Genomic DNA, 24,386 nt, shown 5'->3' on the forward strand with positions numbered 1-24,386 from the left:
TTAAATATACTTATGATAATTAAGATTCCACAAAAACTGTTCAGTAAAACATTGGGAAATAATTTGGCTTTAAAATTTTTACCTAATCTTGGAGGTGAAGAAGGTAAATAAGATACTTACGAGTAATACTAAAGGCTTAGACTTTCCAGTTGGCAAATCCCATTTTCTACAATTTTTAAGTCTTTCAAAAACTCTTTATGTAATACAAATTCTAATGTATTACATTGAAATCATATTTACATGAGTGATAGTTGATTAGATAACATTATATTAGACCTTAGTCATAAAATAAGCTGTAAGGTGGTAGTTTTCTTTGGTTTCTGTCAATAGGCAAAAATAGGATACCTTAAAACTGTTATGTAAAGAATGTTACTTGTTTGAAATTGATAGTAAAGCTTATACCTCTTGAAACTAAAGTAAAATTTATTTCTCGTGGAACTCTCATAATCAAGTAATGGTTACATTTTTACTTATAAAGAGTAAACTGTAAGCTTCACTTTTTATCTCCCATAGTGGTTTCATAATATAAATTGATAAAAGGTAGTTAAATGTGTAGTGTCCCCAAGTCCCTATGGATGACATTGTTTTCAACTGATTATTGATTATCGATTATCTGTCACTGAAAGATTTGAAGATTTCAAAATATCAGCGAAGCAGGATAAAGTCCAGATGAATGGAGGGCAAGGATAATATATATGTAGGTATGGCTTCTATATAAACTAGAATAACTAGGCTGTTATAGCATTTTATCATCTTCTAGACCATAGTGTAAAATTTTGAAATTCATTTACCTGAAACAACATACATGTATATTATAGTTTTAGAAAAAAGCTTCATCATTTGAAACTTTTAGAAATTACTGCATACTTAGACATAAGTTGCATTGAACGAGATTGAACTTTTGATAAGTTAAATGGCAGTGCCTGAGTGTCATTATTACCAGCATCATTTAGCATTATACTTGATAGTGTGGATATAGAACTGTGCTGCCCATTTTGGTACCACTAGCCAAAATGTGCACTTAAAATGTGGTTAGATTGATATAAGTTGTGCTGTAAGTCTGTTTTACATACCAGATTTGAAAAGCTTGGGACTGGCTTCTTTCATTTAGCATTAATGCTTTCAAGGGTCATCCATGTTGTAGTACCTATCAGTACTTCTGTTTATTGCTGAATAAACTTACATCGTGTTGATATATATATCACATTTTATTTCTCTACCAATTGATGTATGTTTTGGGTTACTAATACCTTATGGCCGTTCTAGATAATACTTCTGAATACGAATACAAATTTTTGTGTGGATATATTTTAATTTTTCTTGGGTTTTAACCTATGAGTGGAATTACTGGGTCATGTGGTAGCTCTGTCTTTAACTTTTTGAGGAAATAATACTGTTTTCCAAAGTGTCTGTACACCATTTTATATTCCCGCCAGCACTGCATAAAGATTCTAGGTAATTTACATTATCTCTTAAAATTGTCTATGTTTGATTAGAATCATCTTAGTTGCTATGATGTGCTTTCTCATGGTGAGGACTTTTTTTTTTAAAGATTTTATTTATTTATAAATACAGAACTGGGGTGCAGGCCAGAGGTACAGGGGCAGTGATAGGATTCACCAGGGGTGAATGGGGAGCAGAACAGGCAAATTGACTGAAATACACTGCTAAGGGGAGCAACAGGTAGGTCAGGAGTGGTCTGCTGTGCCATGTGGATTACCTCTGAAGCTGAGGATTGAACTCACATTCACTGAGGATTGAACTCACATTCAAGCGGCCGTGGCTAGTTTGCAATGCTGTGGTTTAAACCATTGTGCCGCCAGGGAGGGCCGAGGACTTGGTTTTTAATTACTCCAGTAGCACTTCTCAATGTAGTTTGGGGCTCCCCCAGTTGAGGTAGACCACATGAGATAAAAATTATTTTCATAATAATTTTATTTTCATAATACTTAATATTTACCACGTTGATTCTCAAAAAATAAACTGACTTTTCTAGAAGGTAACATCTAGTACATATTAGATAGGATATTCTGATCTCATTTTCTTCCATTCATTCCTAGAGCTTCTCTGAAAAAGTATTAATGAGATCATGTTACTACTAACTGCATAAAAGGAATGCCTTCCTTTTGATCTTAGATTTTGTAACATTGCCATCAGGCTCTGATAATGGTTCTTCCCTACTTCTCCATTCTACCATCTTTCCTCCTTGGTCACTGACTCTTGCCATACTGACTTTTTAAAAAGTTCCTTGACCTTTTATTACCTTTCTTCTCCTGCCTCAAAACTCCTGAACACTTTGTTCTTGCTACCTGGAATGCCTCCTATTCTTTCCCTGATACCCAATCATTCCTGAAATCTTAAGAGCAAAGATGACATTCTCTGAGAAGTATCCCTGATTGTCCATATTAGATTGGGATTTCCCGATTCTGTTTTTTCACAGCACTTTGTTTTTGGGTCTCGTGTGCAGTTTAAATTTTATATGTGATTATTTGATTAATGCATGACTTACATTTTTGGAGAGGATCTGTAACTTTTCACCATTGTGTTACAAGAGCCTAGCTATAGTTATAGGTAACTGCCTATAATTGTTAAGTCTTTACTGAATACAGTATGTACATAATCTTGGTGTCCTGCTCTTTTACAGCTTTCCTTTAGTTTGTAGTGGAAGGACAACTCTTGACTGCCCTAGACTACTCACTCTTGATTCTGTTGCCTGAAACAATACTTTCAGAATACCCTTTGAAAGTAGGGGATGTTCAAATGATTCAAAGAACACAGAAAATTATTTCATTGACTAACCATTATTCTCAAAGTTAGTTTTACTTCTAACATTTTTTTTAACATTTCAGGTTTTTTCCTTGTAAAGTCACTATTTTTCTAACTTTTTATTTTAATTTTGGGTTTACATATGTGCACATGTTCCACTCACCTGCCACCAAGCAGCTAACGTAGTTTTAAAAGCCTAATAGTGAAGTTAATTTTTTCCACACAGTCAGTGCTGTACTGGTAAATGTTGATTAGCCTGTTTTTCAGGAAAAACAGCATTGATATGTAGTGTTTGCTGATTTACATGGTGCAGATACTCTCATTATAGCATATTTCAAGCTACCAGTGTTAAATTGGCTGACAAATATTCCTAAAAATTTTACAGTCTGAGTTGGTAGAGCCATGATACCTAAGGCAGAGGTCAGCAAACTGTGGTGGGCCAAATCCCCCTTGCCCGTTCAATTATGTGCCATCTATGACTGTTTTCAGAACATGTGGCCTGAGGACAGAAAATATTTACTGTTTAACCCTTAAAATAAGGTTTGCTTACCTCTGCCTTAGGGCATTAGGACCTAATGTATCAGAATTTATCACAGTTCTCAGAACTCATTTGCAGTGGAAATTTGTACCATGATTTAAGTGATGCCCAATAGAACAAGTCACAAATGAAATTAATTATTTTGTTGTAAAATTCTCATAAAATTAGCCAACATTTTAAGAGTATAATTCACTGGTAAAAATGAAAAAATAGTGAACAACTGTAAACCAGAGACATTTTATGGGGGTGGAAAGGCAAATAGGATCGAAACTGGGGTGAAAAAATGCATGGGATTATGGCAGTGGCACATGGGTGATTTGGTGGTGGAAAGTCTACTCGGATTACAACTGAGATGAAAAAAAATATACAAATGAAGAATGATGTAAAAAAATAAAGATAATTGAAAAAAAGAGTTTGGGCTCTCCCTGGTGGTGCAATGGGTTAAAATGCACAAGCTACTGCAGCATAAGTTCTATTCCCAGCCAGTTTGCTGACCCACATGGCATGGTAGACCTCTCCTGACATGCCCGCTGCACCCCTCAGCAGTATATTTCAGTAAATCTGCCTGTTCTGCTCCCCATTCTGTCTTTGGTTAATCCTCTCACCCACCACACCTCTGCCCTGTATACCCCAGTTCTATAAGCATAAATAAATAAATCTTTAAAAAGAGAGTTCTGGGGGCCCTCCCTGGTGGTGCAGCGGATTAAAGCACTGCACTGAGAAGCTGAAGCCACTTCCACATGAGTTTGATTCCCGCCTGCCCCGGAGGTGGTGACCAGATGGCGTGGCAGACCTCTCCTGACCCGCCCGCTGCTCCCCTCAGCAGTGTACTTCGTCCATCTGCCTGTTCTGTTCCCCACTCTGTCTCTAGGGAAGCCTCTTGCCATCCCTGAGCCTCTGGCCTGTACCCCAGTTCTGTATGTACAAATAAAATAAATCTTTAGAAAAAAAAAAAAGACTTGTACTAAACTCGTTCTTATTACTGTGCCACCATTTTATCACCCATTTCCAGAACTTTTTTCATCTTGCAAAACTGAAACCTTGTACCCATTAAGCAATAACTCCCAATTCCCCCCTCCCACTAACTCTGCAACAGCCATTCCGCTTGCTATCAGTTTGACTGTTCTGGGTATGGTAACAGTGGAACCATAAGTGCTTGTCCTTTTGTGACTGGCTTAGCTCGTTTACAGGTTGGTGGGTATTGTAGCATGTGTCAGGATTGCTTTAGTTGTTTTTTTTAAATATATATTTTTAATTTATGCATACAGAATTGGGGTACAGGCCAGAGGTGCAGGGGCAGTAAGAAGATTCACCAGAGACAGAGTTGGGAGCAGAACAGGCAGATGGACAAAGTCCACTGTTGAGGGGAGCAGTGGGTGGGTCAGGAGAGGTCTGCCACACCATGTGGGTCACCTCCAGGGCCAGGGATCAAACTCCCACTGAAGTGGCTGCAGCTTGCTTGCAGTGCTGTGTCCTAACCCGTTGTGCCACCAGGGAGGGCCAGGATTGCCTTGTTTTTTAAGACTGAATAATATTCCATTGTTTGTTTATACCCATTTTGTTTTGTACATTCTTCCTTTCCATGGTCACTTGGGTTGCTTCTACATACTTTTGGCTATAGTAATTTTTTTTTTTAAAGATTTATTTATTTATTCGTACAGAACTGGGGTATAGGCCAGAGATGCGGAGAGTGAGAGGATTCACCAGAGACAGAGAGGGGAGCAGAACAGGACGAAGTACACTGCTGAGGGGAGCAGCGAGCTGGTCAGGAGAGGTCTGCCTCACCATGTGGTCGCCTCCAGGGCAGGGGGGACCGAACTCTTGCGGAAGTGGCTTTAGTTTCTTAGTGCAGTGCTTTAACACGCTGAGCCACCAAGGAGGGCCCCTGGCTATAGTAATTTTAACCCATTATGTCCTGTCATTTCAAGATGTAATGGATATAACAGGTTGATCTATTTTACATGTTAAATCTTCAAAATCTAGTGTGTATTTTACATTTACAGCACATTTACATCTGGACTAGCCACATTTCATTTCAATAGCCACTTGTGGTTCATCATTCCCAAATTAGATTAACAGTTAATGTCACTGTCATACCTTTTGCACTTACATACTTTTCCCTCTTTCTTTGCTGTATTTCAGCCCTTCATATGTTGTCTTTTTCCTCTAAATATCACTAGCTTTCTCCCTCTGATCTTTGTAAATACTGCTGACAGTAATACAGTAGGTAGTATTTATTGCTGATTTGTGAGAACATAGTGTATTACTATACCTTGAGTTTCATAATTTTATGATGAAAATACTGTAACTTCTTTTAAAAAATGAATGTGATCAAATTCATAATACTTATTAAGTAGTGGAGCCTATATTCAAATGCACTAATTTTGACTTTGGCTGGCTTTTTAATATGTAAGTTTATTTAAATGGTAGTTAATCAGAGAGTGATTGGACACATACCTAAATTAGATCAACAGTTAAAACCTCTGATACCATTTTGTGATTATATAGAGCATAAGGGTTGTTTTTATTCTTTGCTTTGCTTCCCCATGCTTTAAGAACTTTAGTGATGTTTTCGCTTTTACCTGCTTATTCCATGGTGCCTAGCATTGTTCTTGGCTCATGCTGAGTAATTACCGTATTTATTCAATGAATGAACAAATAGCACTTTACAGAATTATTTGCAGTATTCTGCATTTAATTTGGGAATATTTTTAAAATGTGGTTTGTCTAGAAAAATGTTTATTGGTTCAGTTAAATAAGGAAATTATTTCAGGTGTTTTTTTTTGTATGTGAGTCTCTTCATGATAAAAATGCAGAAACTCATTAAATTGGGAATGGCTGTTTTTTAAGAGACTACAGTTAATATCATTTACAAATCTGCTGCTTTATGTAAAAATTATTGGGCTAGCATACTTACCAGATTCCATTCATTATGGGTATGAATAAAACATGCATATTAGCATAATATTCTCACTACTAGAAGAACTGATCCAGTTTTTACTGGTAAATTCATGTAATTTATTAGTTTGATGTCCTGTAGTATGATGTTATGTAGACACGACAGCATTGATTGCTTGGTTTACTGGCTCAGCAGCTGTTTACAGATTTCTAGACTTTGTAGAATGGTTTTTAAAAAATTTTTTTTAAGTTTTGAAAATAGTTTTCATAAGGATGTTTTTTAATACAGGATACAAATAGTTTAATATTATGTATGCTGTTGCTTTTATTTACTTATTTTAAGACTTATTTATGCCTACAGAACTGGGGTATAGGCCAGAAGTGGAGAGGCGGGGAGAGGCTTCACCAGAGACCAGAGTGGGAAGTAGAACAGGCCGACAAAGTACACTACTGAGGGGAGTAGTGGGCAAGACTGGAGCGTTCTGCAGCGCCAGTGGGTCACCTCCAGGGCTGCGGATCCAACTCTTGCTGAAGCAGCTGCTGCTAGCTTGCAATGCTGCGTCCTAAACCCATTGCGCCACTAGGGAGGGCCTATGCTGTTGCTTTTAAGATCAGAAAATTAGGAAATAAAAAGTGCTCACTCAAAAATACTACCTGTATATGGACATATACAGGTAATTCCTAATTTGTGAATAGTATATGCATAAGACACACATGCGATTCTGTGCAGGAAAGTGTTTATATGTACACTCATGTGGAATTTTCAGTTTATTCCTGATAACAGATGGGATCATTACCAATACTTTTTCCTTTGTATTTGTGTCTTTGCAGTCTTTTCATATTGGCATATGTGTCATATTTTTTTGTTTTGATTATTTTATTAATTTGAGAAAGGAAAAAGTGTTGGCATATTAACAGCTAAGTATATTGGAATGTGGCTTGCATTTGGCAGAGAGCATGAACTTTGGAATTTGAGAAATCTGACTTGAGGCAAGCTGCTTTATTCCTTTGAGCCACACAGACAGCGTTTTAAATGTGAAAGTGACTTACTTCAAAATATTGTCTGAAGGATTTAATAAGACTTGTAAAAACTTTATTTATGCATACAAGAACTGGGGTACAGTCCAGAGGTGTGGGTGAGAGGTGAGAGAATCACCAGAGACACAGCGGGGAACAGAACAGGTGGATCTATTGAAACACACTGCTGAGGGAAGCAGCTGGCAGGACAGAAGCCATGTGGGTCACCTCCCTGCCAGGGGATCTAACTCATGCAGCTGGGGGAATGTTGCACTTTAACCTCCTCTGCCACCAGGAAGGGCCGTAATGAGATTTTATGTAAAAAGTAACTGACTCAAGAGTTTTTCTGTTTTGGTTGAATTGGTTTCTTCCCTCCTGTACCCTTTTGTTTGCCAATGAGTTAGTTTTAAGTGTTTGCAGTAGAAGAAAACTTGAATATCCTAATTTGCGAATAGTGAAAAGTTTGTCATATTTTTATTACAGTTTTTTAAAAATTATTTTATGGTAATGCGCTGTAACATTTATGACACTGTTTTGTTTTATATTTGTAAGATGATGTCCTTTTCTCAGAGCTGCTTAGGTATTGTAATTTGTCATATTGATGTGTTCTTTTTAAATGATAATACCAACTTAAAGTTTACTTCAGTGTCAGACCTTGGTTTCCTGTGAGTAAGATGGAGATGTTTATTCTGCACTGTTGATGGGCGAATTGAGAGGTATGTGAGTTGTCTTGCTGCAGAATAAAATATCTCCATTTTACTACTGAGGAAACCGAGGCTCAGAGATAGTTCGGTAACATCTGCAAGGTCCCTCAGCTAGTAAATGGCAAAATGGTTGCGTATCTCAAAAATACTCCTAATTTGGAAATACTAGGGGAAATATTCCCGCCAAACAATTAAGAACAGCTAAAAGGGCCCTGAGCAGCTGAGACTGGTTATCATAAAAGTTGGTAACACTAACTTTTAGGTATTTTCCTTTCAGAATATCATTTCAAGTTCTTTTAGCATTGTTTTATGTGATTTTATAATTTCTGATTAGTTGCTAATTAAGAACAGCAGATTAGGGTGGAGAGAAGGAGGTATGTTGTTAAGACATGTCTTATCTGGTAAAATAGTAAATACAGGACACTTTGAGGTTTGGATTAATACCACTATATTGCAGGACAGAAGGACTCACAATTAACTCTGCATTACCAAAAAGTTAAATTATATTCACTAGATAGAAAATAATTTTGGTGCTCACATTGGGGTAAATTTTAATTACCTGGAAAATCTGCTGACATAAAATACCTGACTATTTTATATATATTAATATTTTTTTGTTGTTGTTAATTTTTTTCTCATGTTGTTATGTAGTTATCCCACCACTGTAATTACCCAGAAACACCTACCTTTTTCTGAAATTCTGAAAATGAAAGGTTGCTGAAGGTTTTGTACATGTTGGGTTGATTGCAAGTAATTAAGTTACTTATGAGCGGTATATTAGAATCTTTGTATTTGTGGTTAAAGTGTTAAGTCTCAGTTTTCAACTCTTCTGGCCTATTAGTTATTATTATAGGTTGATATGCAAGACTAAAGTAGGAGATAGACATTTATGAAAATAAGAATTTGGAGCCCATCTGTCCTGTAGTTTTCCCGTTGAGTGAGTAGTGGCTCCATGTGCTTAAAGAACAAAAGTAAATATATCTGTTTAGGTAACTTGGTAATAACTAAGGGAAATTACAAAATTCCTCTTGGTTCTCTAGTTGGTAAAAACATTTTATGAAATTTATTGTAGTTTTATGTTTCTGTAGAATAATTATATCTGAACTGCCTCTATTATAAAGCAGATTGAGGATTTCTAAGATTGCTAATTTGTGGGGATTTTTTAGTCATGGTTATTACTTAGTTTCTGATTTTTTGTCTGGTTAAGTAGAATCAAGTTTAAATCTTAGAGATAAGATTTTTGGAAATATGAAGCCATTTTAAACTGAAATTATTTTCCTCTACTCATTTTTAGGGTGCAGAATAAAAGTGAGGATGAAGTACGTGCAGAATATTTGGCTTTCCTGCAGAAAACATGACATTGCTTAAATTGATCATATTCGGATAGTTTTTAAAAGATTGTTTATTTAGGAAAAATGTCTTATATAGGAAAAATGTCTATGTTTGATAGGGTGTAGTTAAAATTAAGACTTCACTTTTGTTTCAAGTGGAATGGGGGATAGCTGAATTTGAAGTTATTAATTGCTTGGTTTCTGCAATTCTTGGGTAATTTTCTCAGAATAAATCAGTATTGTATTAGTATTTTATTTGGAGTGATTTTAATATTTGTTTGACATTGTTTGGAATTTAAAATTACTACTGGTAGTCAGATTGTACAAATTGTTGCACAATAGTAGAAGTACAGCTATATCAAATCTTTAACAAAATGTTTATCAAGTGCTGTAAATGAATACTTGTGTTAGTTCAGGTACCTCTCCAAACCAAGAGTTCATGAAGACCTTAGTGTTATTGATAATGTTATCTTTAAAAGTGCTGTAATACTGTAAGAGTGGTTTCTTTGAACAGATCTTTCAGGACTTGTTTGATTTCTTGAAATTTTGTTGTGAGGATTGAATGAAATAATGTATGTTAGGTCAGGTACAGTGTAATTGTTCAATAAAATGTTGATTAGTTTTTGACCTGTGCCATAGATCGTATTCCTTGGGAACAGTCTAGGACACTGTAGAGAAGCCTTAGCCTGCCTAGAAAGTCCCATTTGTCCTTCAGATGTCAGCAGTGACAATTTATGGTTTAGGAGGACTCACATAGTAAATAATAGTAAGTGTCCAACTGTTTGCTGCTCTTCTTACAAACTTTGAGAATGGCTGTTTTGGACAGCAAGTCTTAACTGGTCTCAAATTTGCTTATGGGCTGCCAGCTCTTATTTTTTGATGCTTAATGTGTCTTTTATCCTCTCTAATCTACTACCTAAAACTGGGGCATTTTCATTTCAATTCCATAATGAAACCTGTCCAAAACATTATGTGTTAACTTTCTGATTGGTTGAGTCAGTTGAAAATGATCTTCAGTAATGTTTATCCACATATGTTTTAACTTTCTGCTATATCTTATGTGTAGGGAATTCATAATTAAATTTAAAACTTTTTATTGTAGTATAGAAGAATGCACACACAAAAAATGTAAGCCCCTTATATCAGCATAAAAATCAGAAAAAGAGAACATCAATTTCCCAGAAGTCATGTTGTGATCCTTTACAGTTACCTCTCAAAAAATAACCACTAGTCTCACTTTTAGTTTCTTCTCATTTTTTATAGAAATGAAGTTATGGCTTATTTGTGATTGGCTGATTTTGCTTTTTATTGAGGGATTCATGATGGCTTGTGATTAGTTCATATGTTGTCATGTATAATATTTTGTTAGTTAAATGTATCACGGTTTGTCCCTGAACTTGAACATTTGGGTTGTTTTTAAGTTTTTGGTTAATAATACAGAATACTGGTTTAAACTTTGAACCCATGACACATAATGTTTTAGCTAAAATCCCCAAATAGAACTATTGTATATTAATAGTAACTATTAATAATAAGGTAGTAATAAGTGTATATTTAGTTCTTATGTAATAGTTCCCAAAATATACCAGCTTACATATCTTTTATTTTTTTTCCAGCTTACATATCTATTTGCCTTGTATGTGGATTCTAGTTTCTTCACCTTTTCTGCAAAATTCTGTAGTTGTCTTAAATGGAGTCATTCAGTGGGTGTCCTGATTTTATTTTGAAGTTACCTGATTATTAGTTGAGATTAAAGCCTTTTTCTGGTTTATCAGTCATTTGATTTCATTTTTTGATGTTCATATATCAGTCTTTTTTGATGTTCATATATCAGTTTTCAGTTGAATTGTTTCTTGCAGTCTTTTTTGATGTTCATATATCAGTTTTCAGTTGAATTGTTTCTTGCTGATATGTAGTCATTTCTATAAAATCTGGATTGCTTTCTTGGTTTTTGGTGTTGTAGATATTTTCTCTATTTTTTTATTAGTGATAATTCCCTTTTTTCATGGCAAATCTTTATGTTTATCACCTTAGGACATGTTTTTCAATTGAACACTAGCATTTTTTGGGTATTGTTTGACAGTGTGGTATATAATTGGTAAGCTTTAAGCTTTTTGAAGGTTCAGTATAATCTAACTTTGTAAATGTATTTAAAAATGATGCTTATTCTGCCATTACTTGGTACATTGGTCCTATATTTGATAGTAAAGTCATTTGTTAATTGTTCATATCTTTCACATCCTTCTCAACTTTGTCCTTTTGCCTGTTTTATTTTCTTAGTTACTGAGGTAAATGCACTAAAATATAGTACTATACTTTTGGATTTGTTCTTTTTTCCTCTCTGTAGTTCTTTTTAAATTTTTTTTAAAGACTTATTTATTTATGCATACAGAACTAGGGTACAGGCAGAAATGCAGGGGCGGTGAGAGGACTCATCAGAGACAGAGTGGGGAGCAGAACAGGCTGGTTGATGAAGTACACTGCTGAGGGGAGTAGTGGGTGGGCCAAGAGAGGTCTGCCGCACCATGTGGGTCACCTCTGGGGTGGGGATCGAACTCATGCTGATGTGGCTTTAGCTTCTTAGTGTTGTGTTTTAACCCGCTGCGCCACCAGGGAGGGTCCAAATTATTACATATTTTGACACTGTTTAAATTTTTTATCTTATGACTTGAATATGTATGAATTATGAATTAAAATCTATTTTTGTCATTTAGAATTGTCTCATCAGTTTTCTCTAGTGTTTGCATATACTTTCTTTATTTTTAGTCCAGTCTGGCAAATGTCTTTTTGAGACATTTTTTTTTTTTGCAAAAATGTTTGTTTTGTAATCACTAATTTTGTTTATGTTTACCAATGTATACTACTTGGTTTCTGTCTATTCCATATACTCTTTGCTTTGGGTTATTTAGTATTATTTCATTTGCTCCCCTTACTAGGTTAGTAGTATTAAGATTATTTTAGTAGTAACCCTAAAGATTGTAATTTGAGTTTACTCATGTTTATATATTTTAATTTCCTTCATCTGGCATCATATTTCATATGGTCTTATGCTGAGTAACATCTTCTCATTTTGTGTGTTTGGAAATAATTAAATTTCATTGTCAGATATTTTTCACTCATGTAAAACTTTAGGTTTCCTGTTCTCTTAAATTTTTTTATTATTATAATTATTATAATTTCCAATATATAGAAAATAAATATTAATAAGTTAAACACTATCAGTCCTTAATCCAGCTTTGACAGTCTCATAGACATTCTTGTTTCAGGTATACTTTCCTTTAAGGCCTTTTCCCTTTTCATTATTTTGGTGCATCTCTTACACATTTTATCATTTTACCCCTTAATATTTCAGCATGTATCTTTAATAACAGACAAGAACTCTGGCTTATCATAAGTAATACTGTCTTAATTTAATCAGTTCAAAATTTCCTGATGTTTTAGAACTTCTTAGCAGTGTAAATTATACAGTTTTACTTTTTAAAAAATATACTTAATTTTTTGGGAAAGAGTTTTAGTTTCAGGACAAATTGAACAGAAAAGTTGTTTCCCTCTCTCCTTCAGACTCCTCATTCCCCCTCACTGTCAGACTCCCACCCTAACATGTTAAAGTTGATAGACAATGGACCTACACTGACATATTACCCAAATTTTATAATTTAAGATTCTTGGTATTTGCATATCATGTGGGTTTTGACAAATACACAGTAACACATACTCTGCCTATTTATTTCTTTCCCTAACCACTGGCAGTCACCAATCTTTAAAGGTCTCCATAGTTTTTCTTTTTCAGAATGTATATATTTGCAACCATACAGTATGTTTCTTTTTCAGATTGGCTTCTTTGGCTTATTAATAGGCATTTAAGGTTTCTCCATGCCTTTTCTCTTTAGGGTTTCTCCATGCCTTTTCATGCTTTTAATGTCAGAAATTTCTTACTATCTTTTTTATCAAGCACCAAGTTAATGCAGAAAATTTCATCAGTCCTTGACAAACTACCTCCTCCCTTGAGAAAGTGCTTTTCAATTGTAGACATTATCTCTTCTCTCTTTTGTATAAAACTTAATGAAATAAAGGCAAAGAATTGTATTCATCTTATAGTAGAACACTATCTATGGCTGTGGAGACAGTATCTGTCTAGGCAGTCTTTACTGCCCAGATCCTGAAAGACTGCTTATTTATGAATTATTTCTTCACAAAGCAAGTACATCATTTCCTCGGTTTATCATTCTGAAGGTCAAAAGTTTTCACACATAGTTGCAGTACGGCTTCTTGTCTTAGGCGCTGCAAATTATTCCTCATGACTTAATCCCTGTTTGTTTGCTGGTTTGGCATAAATTGTATTAAATAGAAAACCAAGCTTTCCAGGAATGGGAAATAGTAATTTACAGTGCTTACTTTTTTTTTTTTTTAAGATTTATTTATTTATGTATCCAGAACTGGGGTACAGGGCAGAGGTGCAGACACAGTGAGAGGATTCAGAGCAGGTCAACTGAGGAAGTACACTGGTGAGGGGAGCAGAGGGCAGGACAGGAGAGGTCAGCCACGCCATGTGAGTCACCTCCCTGGCCAGGAATTGAACTCATGCTAAAGTGGCTTTATCTTCATAGTGCTGTGCTTTCACCCACTGCGCCACCAGGGAGGGCCCGCCAGTACTTACATTTTTTTCATATCTAGGCTTTGGAGATTCTTTGCACACTCAGAAATGTGTAGTTAGTTTTTCAAGGTGCTATCAGCTTTATAATTTCATAGTTCTTGAAGACATTTGCCTTCAAGATGGTTTCATTTGGAAAGGACTGTGGGTCCTTCCAACTGACCTTTGATGGACAGTAATGCCAGGTGTCCAAAGAGATTTTGTTGTCACGGTCCATGACAGAAGAGTGGTAAAGTAAGTAGGCACTGTGGCAGCTTCTTCCAGCTGGGAAAATAATTGGGGTTAAGTACAGTACTCTTCATCTTTTTTTAGCACTGAGTAGTATTTCATTGTCTGGAACAATTTGTTCACCTACTAAAACAACCTCTTGGTTACTTCCAAGTTAGCAGTGAATGAATAAAGCTAGCTGTCAATATCCATGTGCAGGTTTTTTCAATTCCTTTGGGTAAATAAAAGTGTGTTTGCTGTGTTGAGTTGGAACTATTATGTTTAGTTTTGTAAGACAATGCCAAACTGTCTTTCAAAGCGTCTGTGCCATTTTGATTTCCACTGAGAGTTCTTGTTTCTCTGTAATTGTGCTAGCATTGGATGTTTGGATTTGGCCATTCTGATAGGTGTGTGGTGGTATCTTGTTTTAATTAATAGCATATGGCATCTTCTCATATGCTTATTTGCCACCTGTATGTCTTTAGTGGGATACCTGTTAAAGTGTTGCCCACTTGTACGTTTCTTAATTGTTTTAAAACTTCTTTGTATATTTTGAAAAACAGCCCTTTTCCAAATGTATCTTTTGTACATAATTTCTCCAGTCTGATTTGTTTCTCATTCATTTGGGAAAAATTCTCTTTAAAGTGGAATGCAAATAAGGTTTGGGGACTGATAATGGATATATGGGGCCAGTATATTTCCTCTTTCTTTTTTCTTCTCTTATGGTAAGTACACGTAAGTACACCTCCGTTCCTTGTTTGTACTTTGTTGCTTTGGCTAGGACATTTAATGTAATGCTCAGTAGGAGTGGTGAGGAATACCCTTGGCTTTTTTATTCATCTTAGAGGGAAAGCATTCATTTGTATACCACTAATGATGTTAACTGTAGATTTTTTTAAACAGATTTATACAATTGTTATTACTGTATTATGTTTTTCTACATTAGCAGTTTTATCGACATTAACAGTATCAGTTCAATCAGGTCTAAATATATATTTCTTAATCCCCTGATTGCTGTGAGTTTTGTATGAATGAATGCTGTCAGATATTACCAATTGATAAGATTGTGTGGGGTTTGTGTGTGTGTGAGCGATTTGGAATTGATTTTCAAATGTTTATTAGCTTCCTGTTTCCAGGATAACCCCCTTTTTAGTCATTATGAATTTTCGCTTCATATTTCTGTATTGGTAGACTTGAATTTCTAATGTTTTGGTGAGAACTTCTACATCTAATTTTATGATGGATATTACTGGTCTGTAGTTTTCCTGTCTCTTTTGTTTTTGACATTAGGGTAAAAACTGAGACAGTGTTTTTCTACTCTCTGAATAGAGTGAATGAGTTTTGGTTGCTTGAGTCTTTTTAAAAACCAGTCCAATTCATCAAAGCTATCAAATAGTTCCATGGAGTTTCCCTGCCTTAAATTTCTGCAAGGACTGGAGTAATTCCTTTCTGTTGTTTCCCATACTGTGAAGTTTTGTGTCTTTTGGGGGAGGTGGGGTAGGGTCAGTCTAGTGAGAAGCTTAGCAAGTTTACTGATACTTTAAAAGATATTTTTTTTTCCTGTTTCTGCTCTAATTTTTGTTCTTTGGGCTTCAGTTGCTCTTATTTATCAAGATTTATACTTAGAGTACAGATTTGTGATCGTCTTATACAAAAACCTTTAATGCTGTAAATTTCCCTAGGTATTACTTAACTGCATTTCAAAAAAAAGTTTTGATAGTAATTTAATTTTCATTTGGCTGAAAACATTTTTTTTGACTCAGGAAGTATTCATAAGTATTTTATTTTACCTGAGAGTTTTCCAGACACTTTTCTGTTAGTGACTTATAGTGTTATTCCGTTAATTGTGGGGGGAATACATATGACTTCAACTGTTTTAAAATTTCAAGGTTCATTTTATTATTCAATTTATGTTCTCTCTTGGTAAATGAGTTATGTATATTTGAAAAGAACAAGTTTCATTTTCAGCCACAGTTTCCTCTCTGTTTTACACCCTTTAACAATTTATCTTTTGGGGACCCTTAAATTTTGTTGATTTTATGTGCTGTTTCCTTTTGATGACACTTTAATATGCTTATCAGTCCAGTTTTTCTTTGGGGGAAAATTTGTTGATAGAGCTAGAGCACACAATAGTTTTTAAACTTTGTTTCAGAATAATTTCAGAGACCTGTTAACCACAAGTTGCCAGGTCCTTTCCTCAGCAACATTTCTGCTTTAATTGATCTGGAGCTGGGGTCTTGAGTAATTGCACTTTCATTAAGTTAACCTACTAATGGATAGTGCTGGAGACATTTTGAAAAGTACAGTTCTAGGGCAGGGTGTCTTAGTCTCATTATTATTGGCATTTTGAGTTGAATAATTCTTTGTTGCTGGAGCTGTTGATCTCTACTTAAAAATTGCCATTTGTGACCCTCCCTGGTGGCGCAGTGGGTTAAAGCACTGCACTGAGAATCTAAAGCCGCTTCCACATGAGTTCGATTCCCGCCTGCCACGGAGGTGACCACATGGCGTGGCAGACCTCTCCTGGCCCGCCCGCTGCTCCCCTCAGCAGTGTACTTTGTCGATCTGCCTGTTCTGTTCCCCACTCTGTCTCTGGTGAAGCCTCTCACCATCCCTGAGCCTCTGGCCTGTACCCCAGTTCTGTATGTATAAATAAATAAATCTTTAAAAAAATATATAAAAAAATTGCCATTTGTAGTTAACTCTGATGGACACCAGAAATGCCTTCAGACATTGCCTAATGGCCCACCGAACACATAGAGATTCCCATCCTTCCAACCCGTTTGGGAACTACTGCTGTAGAATGACTAATTGGAAAAACTTAGTGTCCATTTCTTTAAGTTCTTTTCTGTTAGACAAGTTAGGATTCTTTTTTGATGATAGTATGTATTATAAATTTTTCTGACTGGATGGGAAAGCTCATTATATCAGAGTATCTGCTTTTGTTTAATATTGTTCTTTTGCTTAATATTGTTCTTTGTTTAATATTGTTCGTGGTATGTTGAAGTCCAGAGATCCTCTGTTCCATTTCCAGATGAGGGAAAAAAATGAATCCTCCAGTATTTTGTTGGATCTGGAGAGGGACAGTTGCCTGCTTAGTTTGCCGTGAGCTGTGTCTGCTTCTTAGATTTTAAGATAACCCTTCCTATGTTAGCCAGTAAGTCATCTCTCACTCCTTTTCTCCTGTCCTCATCACCAGAGTATTAAACAAGTCTTCTGGGTTTTGAATTAGCTTTTAGCTTCCTGCACTGTCAGTTTAGGATTCAGTTCTCTTGGACCTACTAAATTCATTTAGGATTGTCTGATGTCAAGCTTCTGAATTTTACTCCAATAGAAACAAAAAATGAAGTTTAAAAAAAGATTTGGTTTTGGGGCCTCCCTGACAGTGCAAGGGGTTAAGACTCAGCACAATGAAGCTATGCCACTGCAGCACAACTGCAAGTGCAATCCCCCAGCCAACGAGCTGACCCATATGGTGCAGCAGACCTCTCTTGTCTTGCCTGCTAACCCCCTCAGCAGTGTATAGTCAGTCTACCCACTCTGGTGAATCCTCATTCCTCCCCTCACCACGGCTAGCCTACACCCTGCTCTTGTATGCATAAATAAAAATAAAAATAAACCTTTTTTTAAAATTTCTTTTTGTGAGTCATATGTCTGGTAAGAGACTTGTATTCTAGAATATATAAAAATCTTTATAGTTCAATATTTTTTTTAAAATAAACTTAAAATGGAAATGTACCTGTATAAACAGTTTCCCAAAGAATCAGATGGATAAACACAGGGGGATGCATATCAAAATGGCTCACACTCACTAAGATAGCTATAATTAAAATGGCAACCTGCTGGTTCCTGGGGTGGTGTATTAATATAGATTCCTTGGCTAAACCCTGAAATTTCTTGATTTGAACAGTGGATTCTGTAGATGATTGAGAAACACCAATCTAAGCATAGAATAAGTTTTACAGTATGGTGTTACTTTTTCCTGCCATTTTTACATTTCATTCTTATCCCAGTAACCCTTTCTTTGGGTTTCCCTGGCTATTCCTAATCTTTAGATTTTACTGGAAAGCCTTTGAATGATTACTCTGTATCCTCAGTACTCTGTGGGGTTTTTTTTAGCTTTCATTGAACTATTCTCCTTAAGGGAAAAGAAATTGTATCTTTGCATCTGCATAAACTGCTTGTTAATAAATGTTGAATGAAAGATGGGGAGATGGAAATCAGTAGTATACTAGCTAAGAATATGGGGGTGGGCTATGTATATATTTAACTAGAAAGGAACAGGACTGGAGGGGGACATCTGAGCAGTAGGTTGCTTGGTAAGAGCTGTGTATGACTTGAATTACATCTAGCACATATTGATAAAAAAAGGTAAGGATACTGTGAAGTGATTATTAGGTCTTAGCAGAAAATTGTGTATAGGATCTGTGCACCTGTGAAAAAACCTTTGCATTAGAGATGAGTGCAGGAGTAGCACTCATTAAGATGAAGAAAATAACATAGAAAAGGTGGATCTTTATAGTTTTAATTGTTGGAATACTAGTAGTAGGGACCTCTTTGAGGTACTTTGAGAAGTTAGGTGATACTATTATATAGGCAAATATCTGTAATATTTATTTTGTCTTATTTAGTTCAAGGAAGAAATTTCTAAACGTTTTAAGTCACATACTGACCAACTGGTGTTGATATTTGCTGGAAAAATTTTAAAAGATCAAGATACTTTGAGTCAGCATGGAATTCATGATGGACTTACTGTTCACCTTGTCATCAAAACACAAAACAGGTATGTTTTCAGAAGACAAACAGCTTTAAGCCTTGAATAAAGTTTGTTTCACCTTCTCTGTCATTTAAGTGACTTGAAGCTCATTTGCTGTTGTTCTTAGCAACAGATGTTTTTTTAAAAACCTGATGTTACTCATAATGCTAGATGCTTACATGTTTGATATTTTGAAAAGGTTATTAGTAAGAGTCATCTAAGTTATTTGAATTAGAGAAGTAGCAACTTATTTTCCATTAATGCTTTTGTTTAGGGAGACTTAGAGAAAGACTCCTAGGCAAGCCACAAATCAATAATCATATTTTTTTAAATACAAAGCATTATCAGTTTTTTGTACAAGAAACAATATAGCCAGTTAAATTGTTACATTTTCTTTTCACTTAAAATTTTATATATACTGAATCACTTTAGATATACTTGGATATGGTATTTTATCATATCTTTAGGTATAAATGCAAAGAACGTATGCATAAAATAAATTGGCCAAGGCCTTCCTAAGACTACTTCACACCAATTCTTTTGAACACTTCAGTGTTCATATTTTCTATATGACAGGAGATGCTGTACTGTCAAGAGTGTTAGTAGAGCAGAGTTTCTTGAAAAAGTGCTAAAATATTTTCTCTAGGTATTTCTAAGCTATTAACATCTATTCTTTAAATTTTGGTTTGTTTTCCTTATGCAAGAAATACTTGCTTCACCAATATAAATTCATTCCTCCTATTCCCGTTGTCTTATATACATAATAACTTCATTTTAGTGCTATTAATGGTGCAATCTTTTGAAAATACTTGTGGTAATTAAACACAACATCTGTGATACAGTGGTGTATTTATTTAGTCATGTGTTGCAGCATGACAATTGGTACCTTGCAGTTGGCTATTGTAAGATAGTGCCTGATTTCAGAGATGTTAAAATTTTAAAAAATGTACATGTTAGAATCAATCAGATGGAAGGGGTTTCCATTTTATTAAAAGATAATATACTAAGTGATAATGAGTTATTACTTGTATTGAATTCCCAACCCTCTGTTGGTGGGGTGTCTTATTTTACTTTTAACAGTATCAAATGTGTGAGACTGACCCCCCAATCCTTGAGCACTTAGAAGATAAAAAAATTGCGTTATCTAGTCAAGCTTTGTGGGTTTGGCTAGTAGATTCTCTTCTATGAGTCTTATCTCTTTTTATATAATAAATATGATTTAAATTAATGAAATACTTTTTATACTTGAAGAAGGGCACTTGAAGTATGGTTTGGATTCAGTGAGAGTTTTAACTGTTTTGTGTACTCACTTCTTAATTATCTTAGGATATTTGTAAGTGGAATTGGTCTGGAAAGTTAAACTTATTTCTGGGTATCAAAACTTAGAGAGATTCTTTTATAAATTAGCTCTGCTGTGTACATCTTGATTTAATGATTTTTCCTTAGGTCCCAGGATCATTCAGCTCAACAAACAAATAGCAGTGGAAGTAATGTTACTGCATCATCAGCTCCTAGTAGTAACTCCACCTCTGGTTCTACCACTAGCAATCCTTTTGGTTTAGGTAAGCATCTTCAGTCATTTTTGTAGGAACAAAAAAACAAGCTTTCTCCCCCACAGTTTTGGATAGAATGATAGAATTAAATATTCATTTACTTCAAAAACAACTACAAAAATTTATGTAATATACTCCTATAATTGTATAGGATTATATCAGTGTTGAAGAATTAGAATACAGATTTGCTTTATAATCTTAAATTTACACTTAATAAATGTTCTATAAGTGAACATTTCTTTTTAATAAAGGAGTATATGTACATCTGTTTTAATCATGGCATAATCCTAACCTAGCCCCTTTAATTTAATTTTCTCATTTATCAAATGAAAGGATCAGACTTGGTGATCTCCTAGTTGCTTTGAACACATGGCCTGGGAATAAGCCATCTTTTCTTGTGTAAATTTTATTATTTACCAGTACTATGGGTTCTTTGGAAGATTTTGTTGGGGAATATAGTATTCCTAAACTAACAAAAATTGAACTAAATACATGGTTTAATGCTGCTTTTCCTTCATTGGAGTTGTATTACAAGTATAAAACCTTGAGGTTTTTTTAATTCCCCCGTAGGTACAGTTTCAGGGACCATACCTTTTATCTCGTCTAGGAAAAGTTTTTCAGTTATTTGCTTCTATCACTTCAATGAAAACGCCCTTGATAAAGGTCACAGTTGACCTTTTAGCTTGCCAGATTGAATGGGCACTGCAGATTTTAATCCAATATCCACTTGACAATCTTTCCTTGAAATTTTCTTTTTCTTTTTCTTTTTTAAACTCATACTACTGTTTTTCTCTGGTTAATTCTGTTGGTGGTATTCCCTGGAGTCCTGCCTTGTTCATTTTTTTATTTTATTTTCGACATTATCATAAACATGTCTTTATCTTGGTAACTCTCAAATCTGTACTTCAACCCATATAATTTCTGAACTGTATCCAAGAGTCATATATTTCCTTGTGTTCTGTAAGTACTTTAGGCTCTGTGTGTGTCTCAAGAAAGCAGAGTAAATGAAAAAACCCATCTTGCCCCTCAGACTAGTATCTCCACCACCAAATCTCTTGGTACATAATCTCCTCTCTGCCCACCCATGCACTTACCCCTATTCCTTTTTCATCTAGTTCCTCAACTTTTAAAATCTGAAATTTTTGCTGCAGCCATTTCCATGCTGCCTTTATAGAATGAATATCTTAAGTGACTCTGTGTTACTTAAGACTCTTTGTGACTTAGTCCTGTCTGCTTCTCCACACTCACTTGTTATGTATCTCAGATCATTTATATTAAGATAGGTGCTCCTTGGTAATACAGATAACCTTTGTAGTGATTGTTAACTACAAAGTTTAAATGCTCCAAATTGTTCCTTCATACTATGTGTATGTAGCAAGACCCACATCTACATAGCACTCAGAGGCTTAAGCTAATGGAGTTCTGCCATTTTGTAGCTGTACCACTTAAGAATATGATAGCAGAGACCTAGAGAATCCCAAGTTGGATCTTTCATACTGAGGCAGAACTACTAATCACATGGGTCTGTCCAACAGCAAAAGAAGTCACACTGAATGTGGAATGTTAGCATGTGGAATGTTTGCTTGAGAGTTGCTGTGTGCCATCCTAGTCATAATGAATGTTTTACAGTTTGAAGAATATATCAAGACCAATTTACTCATGCTCTAAACTCACTAAGTATCATCTTGTAGAGAGCACTTATGTCACCTAGGTGTACTAACTTATTATAATATCCTATGATTATCTATATTGAAGTACATATTGAATAGTTGTTTTCATGGTCTGCCTGCCCCAGTAGATTGAGTTCTGAGAATAATGCTTTTGTTTTTTTGTTAACTTATTCCCACCATGTAGCACAGTCCCTGATACATATATAAAGTGTTCATCAAGTGAGGAATGGATGTATTTGGTTGATTATGTACCTTTATTAAGTTTCTCTGTGATTTACTTTCTTGCAAGAGATATCTCATAGCATTGTATATCATAGCTACCTTTTTTCTTGACTGGCAGGAGCTCAGTTCTGAGTTTATAGACATATTGTACTTGCTAAATTTAGTCATCTAGAAAGAGAGATTATTAGTATAATCCAGTGTATATTTTTTCTTCTTCCCTTTATCTGGCATAGTGGAATGTTTTTTTTTCCCTAATACCAATCAATACTCTAGTACCATAAGGGTGTTCATTTCTGAAAACCAGTTTAGTTCTGACACTACCTGAAATTACTGTGAGCTCTGTCTGGAGAGCTTATACATGAAGGGCTAAATATCCCCAGTTCTGCCCCTACTTCAGATACCACTTCAGGTTCTAGGCCATTCATAATTCTTACTGATTCAATGATCGCTTCAGGTTTGATATTTTCTAGAACAGCTCAGAGAACTGTTAAGCAGTATATTATAAAGGGTATAACTCACACAGATGACAAAAAAGCATAGTTTAGGGTATGGGGAAATTGGGGAAAGATTGGAACTTCTGTGCTCTTTCTGGGCATAAATCATCCTAATAGTACCAAGATTTGTTCACCAACTCTGAAATTTATTGCTTAAATTTTTTAGTACAGTTATGTTTATGATAAAATTTCTCACTTTCATTTATGTGTCTGTTTTCCTTTTAATTGTCTCAGGTGGCCTTGGAGGACTTGCAGGACTGAGTAGCTTGGGTTTGAATACTACCAACTTCTCTGAACTACAAAGCCAAATGCAGCGGCAACTTATGTCCAATCCTGAAATGATGGTCCAGATTATGGAGAATCCTTTTGTCCAGAGCATGCTCTCAAATCCTGACCTGATGAGGCAATTAATTATGGCGAATCCACAAATGCAGCAGTTGATACAGAGAAATCCAGAAATTAGCCACATGCTGAATAATCCAGATATTATGAGACAGGTACATTTAACTAGAAAGTTTTCTATACTTCAAGAGCTTGCCTTATCTATATGACTATATGACTTAAGCAAACAAACAAAAAAACCCTTTCTTTGTTCCAGAAAGCTAAACTAATGTGGACTATGTGAACTTTGCATTTTCTGCTGTCTTTTTTTTTTTTTGAGACATTAATTGACATAAAATTTATTAGTTTCAGATACAGAACATCATGATTTGGTATTTGTATACGCTGTAAAATGATCACCATAATAGGCCTTAATGTTTGTTACCTTAGTTACAAAATTTTTTTCTTAATGATAAAAACTTTTAAGTTCTACTCTTTTAGCAACTTTCAGGTATGCAATACAGTATTAACTATAGTTACCATGCTGTAAATTATATTCCTGTAACTGGCAGTTTGTGTGTTGTAACCCCCTGCAATTATCTGGCAACTACCAGTCTGTTCTCTGTTACATATGAGATTGGTTTCTTGGTTTTAGATTCTGTATATCTATATAGAGATCATACAATATTTATCTTTCTGCTTGATTTATTAAACTTAGCATAATACCCTAGAAGTTCTGTTCACATTGTTGCAGATGGCAAAATTTTATTTTTTATGGTTAATAATTTCTTTGTTTACATATGGACCACATTTACTTCATCATTCTTTCATTAGGTCGTTGCTTTATCTGGCTATTGTAAATAGTGTTGCAATGAACACTGGACTGCAGATTTCTTTTTGAGTTAATGTTTTCATATTTTTTGGATAAGTAAACATAAGTAGAATTTACTACACTGTTGGTAGCTCTTTTAGTTTTGTGAGGAACCCTCATTAGTATGGCATTAGTTCTATAATAGCTATACCTGCTTACATTCCTACCAGCAATGTTTTTTTGTTTTTTTTTTTAAGATTTATTTATTTATTTATTTATGCATACAGAACTAGGGTACAAGCCAGCGTTGAGGGGTGGGTGAGAGGATTCACCAGAGGTAGGGTGGGGAACAGAACAGGCAAAGTTGTACTGAAATACACTGGGATACACTGGGGAGCAGCGGCTGGGTCGAGAGATCTGCCACATCATGTGGGTCATCTCCCTGGC

At 35.2% G+C, this 24,386-nt stretch overlaps 1 protein-coding gene across 2 annotated transcripts in view; it reads left to right on the forward strand.

Moving 5' to 3' along the window:
- Window positions 1-24,386, forward strand: part of UBQLN1 (ubiquilin 1) — a 43,575-nt gene that overhangs the window by 3,164 nt on the left and 16,025 nt on the right. For both annotated transcript variants that reach the window (XM_004677538.2, XM_004677539.2), the window contains exons 2-4: window positions 18,744-18,895; window positions 20,315-20,430; window positions 23,042-23,304. In XM_004677538.2, the coding sequence (XP_004677595.1) occupies window positions 18,744-18,895; window positions 20,315-20,430; window positions 23,042-23,304 (531 nt within the window). The remainder of the gene's footprint in view (window positions 1-18,743; window positions 18,896-20,314; window positions 20,431-23,041; window positions 23,305-24,386) is intronic.

Source organism: Condylura cristata, unplaced genomic scaffold, assembly GCF_000260355.1.
Source record: "Condylura cristata isolate star-nosed mole 26May11 unplaced genomic scaffold, ConCri1.0 scaffold00006, whole genome shotgun sequence".
Lineage (NCBI taxonomy): Eukaryota > Metazoa > Chordata > Mammalia > Eulipotyphla > Talpidae > Condylura > Condylura cristata.